Genomic DNA, 5,549 nt, shown 5'->3' on the forward strand with positions numbered 1-5,549 from the left:
TGTGTGTGTGTGTGTGTCTTGGCGAGGTTGTGGTTGTGTGGCAGATGGATGAGGAAACCACCACTGACAACCGCAACCTCCTCTCGCTGTTTCCTGTAGCTAAAACCTCTCTTTCATTTGCTAGCTTACAGTCTGGCTCACACAATCAGGCCTGAACAGTTAAAACTGACACTGATCAGTACATGACGCTTTTGTATCAGTCTGAAGGCTTTAGCGGTGAGGAAAGCACGTATCATGGATGAAACTTTTCAACTTGAATAATTGATCAATGAACTCTGCTCTCTCCCTTTTTAAAAGGCTGCCTGCTGTTTTCAGCCTTATTTTTCTGTGTAATGTGACGCAGCTAAGTCTTTGTAACGCACACGTTATTTCAGGCATACAGGTTTTTAGAATTAAAATCCTGTCTGTTTTCTCACAGACAAAGTTAGATGACAGTGGAATCTGAATTATCAGTACAAAAAAATTAAGGAAATATCTGTTTTTTGATAAAAAGTCAAAAGGCCCAAGCCTGTGGATATACAAATGTAAGGAGATCAACTATAACTTCCAAGGTGCATAAACATCCAATCACAGAGCTTAAAAAGAAAAGATGTTACCTGTGTTGCTAACTTACTAAATATTACACAGAACACACCATCTGCATCTTGAGTCAGTTCACATTCAGATTTTGGGTTAATTTTGGATGAATTCAGACAAAACATTTTGAGTTTGCTACAGCTCTGATTGGCACTGAGGCTCATGGGCATTCTGGTATTTGGAGCCGCCAAACTCAAAATGTGTGTTTTTATGTAAAACTGGTGGTCACAACACAAACACTGTAACATTTTCCTGGAGACAAATTCTGGATTGATTATTCAGAGAAGGGAAATGTACAACCAGAACCAGCAGCTCCTCCAGCTGCACACCTCCATGTTTCTCAAGATAGAAACACAGGAGTCTTCTGGATCGTTTAACATTATAGGGGTTATGTTGTGACCATCAGTTGTAATCATTTAAACATTACTGAGAAATTGTGAAATCTCCGTTATATATTTTCGTCAGTTTGGTATGGTGGTCTGGTTTGGATGGCTTTAAACACTATGGTACCCATGAGCCTCAGCTAAGCAAAACAGGGCTGCAGCAAATTAGACCTTTTTCACAGCAAACGTTTTGACATGAAATAGTAAAGTAAACACAGGGAACTATCATTGGTAACACCTGTGTATTTCATGTCAAAATGGTTGCTGTGAAAAAGGTCTACTGGAATCAATGCACTGTTCCAGAGATGCTGAATTCATCCAAAACTGACCTGGAATCTGTCAGCAAACTGATTTAAATTGCTAAATGTATAATCAGGTTGCTACAGTTCAAAGTTTAAACTTTAACTTCTGCTCTATGTCCAAAGAAAAAATATTTCAAGCTGTGTGATTTGATGTTTCAACCCAAATGCTTTCTGGGAGTCATAATTGACTTCTCTTTTGAAGTTTTTATGTACCAAGTCCTGTACCTTTGACTTTTTATGAAAGAACCAGAAATTTTCTAATATTTTCTTTGCAGAAAATGAACAAGACTTTTAATGCTCAAACCCTGGATGATTGAAATAACTCTATATTTCATGTACTTTTGCATTTTGCTGGATAGGTTCATCGTTCTTCACCCCTTCCAGCCAGAAGGGTCACACTGTCAACCCTTTCTCTCAAACAGACGCACACTACCCAAAAATAAAAATCCGTCAGATGAATCCAAACATTTCCAGTCCTGTGCACTTGTTCTTTCTCGTGTGTCTTTGTCTCCATAAGAAATGTGGTGTTTGAGATGCTGTCATGTTTCCAGCCGGGGCCCACACTCTGAACGCTGTTTATTTTGCGGAGCTTATGGCAGCATCTCTGAATCAACACGTAGGAGGGTGACGGGCTGCATGTACTCCAAAATTCATTTGATTTCCTTTCAGTAGCTGCACTGTTCATTAGCTGAAGCAACAGCAAGCAAGCGTGTAAAAACCATTTACTTCTTTACCAGCTTAATACTGTTCCACTTCAAACACAGCAGACTTTCTTAATGTTGCTGATAGAAGAACCGAATCCTATTTCACTGTTTAAATGCTTCTGGATAAGAGTATCAGATAAACAGTATGTGAAATGTAAATGCTGAGTGCAGTTTTGGTTCAATACTGGCATCAAAATGTCATCACCCCGATGGGTTCGCCGCAGTGATTAAGAAACCATTTGCTGCTCGTTAATCGCCTGATCGCGGTCAATGAGTAATCTTTGATTCTGACACTATGACCATGTATTACCACAGAGTGCATCACCTTATTGACAAACTGTTCGACACCTGATACAAAGCTGGCTCCATTAACCAGAGCCTGCCCGACCAGAAACAGTTGCACCCCCCTCCTCCTTTATGTCCAATTGTGTACTGATGAATAACTAGCCATCATACTCCGCTGACCCCCTGCAGGCGCCGTTTGTTCTGCTTTATGGAAATGCGACCTGCTCAGATTGATGAGGAAAAAACTGAGGATGATTTTCCAAACCCTACGGCCAGCTCAGGTCTTACACAGCCAGGCACCTTGTTTCTCTCCCTCTGCCTCTCTCTGTCTTCTTGTTTTCCTTCTCTCTCTGCTTTTGAAGGTGGGCACGTCAAATCCATTACTCAATCTGCTCAATGGAGCGAAGCCCATTTACCAGTTGACTCATTTTAGATGGATCATTTACCCTTTCATCCTCTCTGACAATGCTGCTGATGTAACCGGAGGGGCTGAGGCATTTTTTAAGGGGGAATATCATACTTTCTTGCTCTTTTTTCCCTGTAGGGAGGAAGAAGGGTGGGAGAGGGGGGGCAGTCTGAGAAACCCCATGATTGCTTTGCAGAGTCATGTGAGCCTCATAAAACATGATGCTATTATATTGTTCTGTTGTGGCACTGCTGAGAGAACAGCGACTATGTTGTTCATGCTACATGGGACATGTGAAAACAGCAAGGATCCCTGTGGGAATTTGTTATCGCATGAGTTACAGTTTTCTGTCACCACGATGGAATTCAGTTATGGGGGAGTGGAAATTATCCTTCCTTAGATCTGAGCAGGACGGATTAAAGGATATTTACTTATACAGGGAGTTCAAGTCAGTCAAATATTTGATTTATTGGATAACCATGTCATTTCAAGCTTGACAAAGGACGCCATCACGACAAAACCTGTAGTTTTATCAAAGAAATTGACTAAATAAACTAAATGTTGTGCTTCTGCATGGTACCAAACTAGGCTTTGCAAATGTTGTGCGCCATCTCAAAGGTTTAACTACTCGTTGGGGCTACGGAGGCTCCACAAAGGAGGTGGAGACAGCTGTATGTTTTTTCTCTGATGCCGGTGGAGATAAAACTGAAGCCAACATTAAGCAAGCTGAAGAAACTAATTATTCAGTAATGACACACGGCAAAGCTTCCCATCGTTGCTCTTTATCATTAAGTGAATATAATACAAGCGCAGCCAGATCACAGATACACAGATACAGCGGTCTAATGTTGCGGTGGTGGTATCAACAGAGGAAATTCAAACTCAAATGATACACTATTATCTACTGCAGTTAACCCCAGCTGTAAACACAGAGATGCTAACTTGAGCATTGTGAGTGATGGTCTTTAACTGCAGCACTCAACATTTTTTCCAAAATAAGTATTGTAATATTGCAAATGTGTATGAAAATCACACAGATATTTATAGAATGCATGACAGCTATTTTTTTTTAGGAATTCCTTAAAATGTGGCCCAGTACTGTAAGATTATTTTGTATACATGCTCATCACATCAGGAGTTCAGTTCAGCATGTTAACAAGCTTGATATCGAACCACAAACCCTACGGTTAATAGCTGACCTGCTCTACCACCCGAGCTATACCCACCCATCCGCCCCTTATTAATACAAGATTATTCCCAACCATCATCTGCTAGTTTAATTTATTCAGGTTTTTCCCTTTAATTTGTCACCTGTCTGTGTTATTGATGCTCTAATCAGGTTGCTCGTCACAGACGCAGCTGCTAACTGAAGTGAGTTCAATCAGGAAGTTATTATACATTCAGATATTGTACGCTCACTTAATTGGTGCTAACCTGTCTGTTGCGTTCGTCAGTGATCCTCTGAATCTGGATCTTTTTCCTCCCCATGTTTCCGGTGTTGCGGTGGGAGGGGCAAGGGGGAGTGGCAAGTTCAGAGGTCAGAGATGGCTGTTGTTGTTTTTCTTCCTCCTTAAAATGTCTTGTCTCTGTCGGTTTGTCCTCTCTGTGCACGCAGACACTGTTGGAAGCAGCTGGGCAGTGAGGCTGTCACACCAAATTTAAAAAAAAAAAAAGAAATAAAGAAAAAAGAAGGCACGGATTTATTTTTCTCCTCCTCTGCTGCTCCCTCTCTCCTCTTTCCCTCCAAAGCCCTTTCATACAATCTGACAAGACAAACAACTAGTTATTGTGAGGACGAACGCACCCTCCGCTCTCCCTCCACCCTGTTCCTCTATCGCAAACACTCTCTCTGATAAACAGGATGAATTATTGCAGAGCTCGTGATGAAGCAAAAACTGACCTTGATTGTCAAACAAATATCTCTGCGCTCTACCTCTCATTCATTCATAGATCCTTTTTGTTTTTCTTCTGGTGAGCAGGATGTGCTGTGTGCAAAAGCCAGTCTACCTTTTCTGTGCTCGCTGTATTTCTGCATGTCAAATTATTTTGTCAACGAGTGTGTGTGTGTGTAGGCTGATTTGTCTCTATATGTGGGAGGTGGGAGAGCATTTCAGGACTGTGGAGTAGAGCTCGGCTATAAATAGCAACAACGGCAGTTAGGGATGCTCTCACACTCTCTTTCTCTCTGCCCAAATCTCTGCACCTCTCTGTCGTCTCCCTCCCGCTCTCCCTCCCCTCTCCCTCTCTCTCTCTCTCTGCATAGCTGCCGCGTTCACCTCAAATGCACCCTACTACACTGTATTACACAACGCGCAACGACACTACGCTGCTCGGCTTGAATGGAGTTCGGCACTATGGCGGCTGGGCTAGCAGTCGCAGCCATCGAGCTGGAAATCAGTATTCAGATCAGCTGGTGTCTGCACTGCTGCCGACACTCGGAGGGACTGCGGCGTCGTAGCGAAGCCTGGAACAGACCCACAGAAGCACTCACGCACACACACCCTAGTAGGTGACACACACCTATTTTTTTGTGTTGAGGCAGCAGAATAGTGACCGGTCTGAAATCAGACGAACAAACGCAGATTAGTGCAACGCATTAGAGTTCATACACTAGTTCACTGTGTGACATCAGCTTCATCAAATTTCACATTTTTTGGCCATTTCATATTCGTAGTTTCCAAAAGGGATGGGTTTGATTATTAGAACTTCGCTGGGGCCTTTCAACCATCTTCAACGACAGATTATGAGATTAATTCTCACTGATTCATTGTTAAGATCATTCATCAATACCTAAATAAAATGATGTGAGAATTTGCTGTTTTCTTACGCTTTATACAATTGACAATTGAACATCTTTTGGCTTTGGGCTGTTAGTTGCAACATATTTAGACTG

At 42.0% G+C, this 5,549-nt stretch overlaps 1 protein-coding gene across 11 annotated transcripts in view; it reads right to left on the reverse strand.

The window, feature by feature from the left end:
• The window catches only part of mef2d (myocyte enhancer factor 2d), a 65,720-nt gene extending 61,377 nt beyond the window's left edge, over window positions 1-4,343 (reverse strand). For all 11 annotated transcript variants that reach the window (XM_035673127.1, XM_035673125.1, XM_035673123.1 and 8 more), the window contains exon 1: window positions 4,091-4,343. In XM_035673127.1, the coding sequence (XP_035529020.1) occupies window positions 4,091-4,144 (54 nt within the window). In that variant the 5' untranslated portion in view covers window positions 4,145-4,343. The remainder of the gene's footprint in view (window positions 1-4,090) is intronic.
• Between the last annotated feature and the right edge of the window lie 1,206 nt (window positions 4,344-5,549).

This window comes from Morone saxatilis, unplaced genomic scaffold, assembly GCF_004916995.1.
Source record: "Morone saxatilis isolate NCDOM2014 unplaced genomic scaffold, NCSU_SB_2.0 Contig24, whole genome shotgun sequence".
NCBI classification, from domain to species: Eukaryota; Metazoa; Chordata; class Actinopteri; family Moronidae; genus Morone; species Morone saxatilis.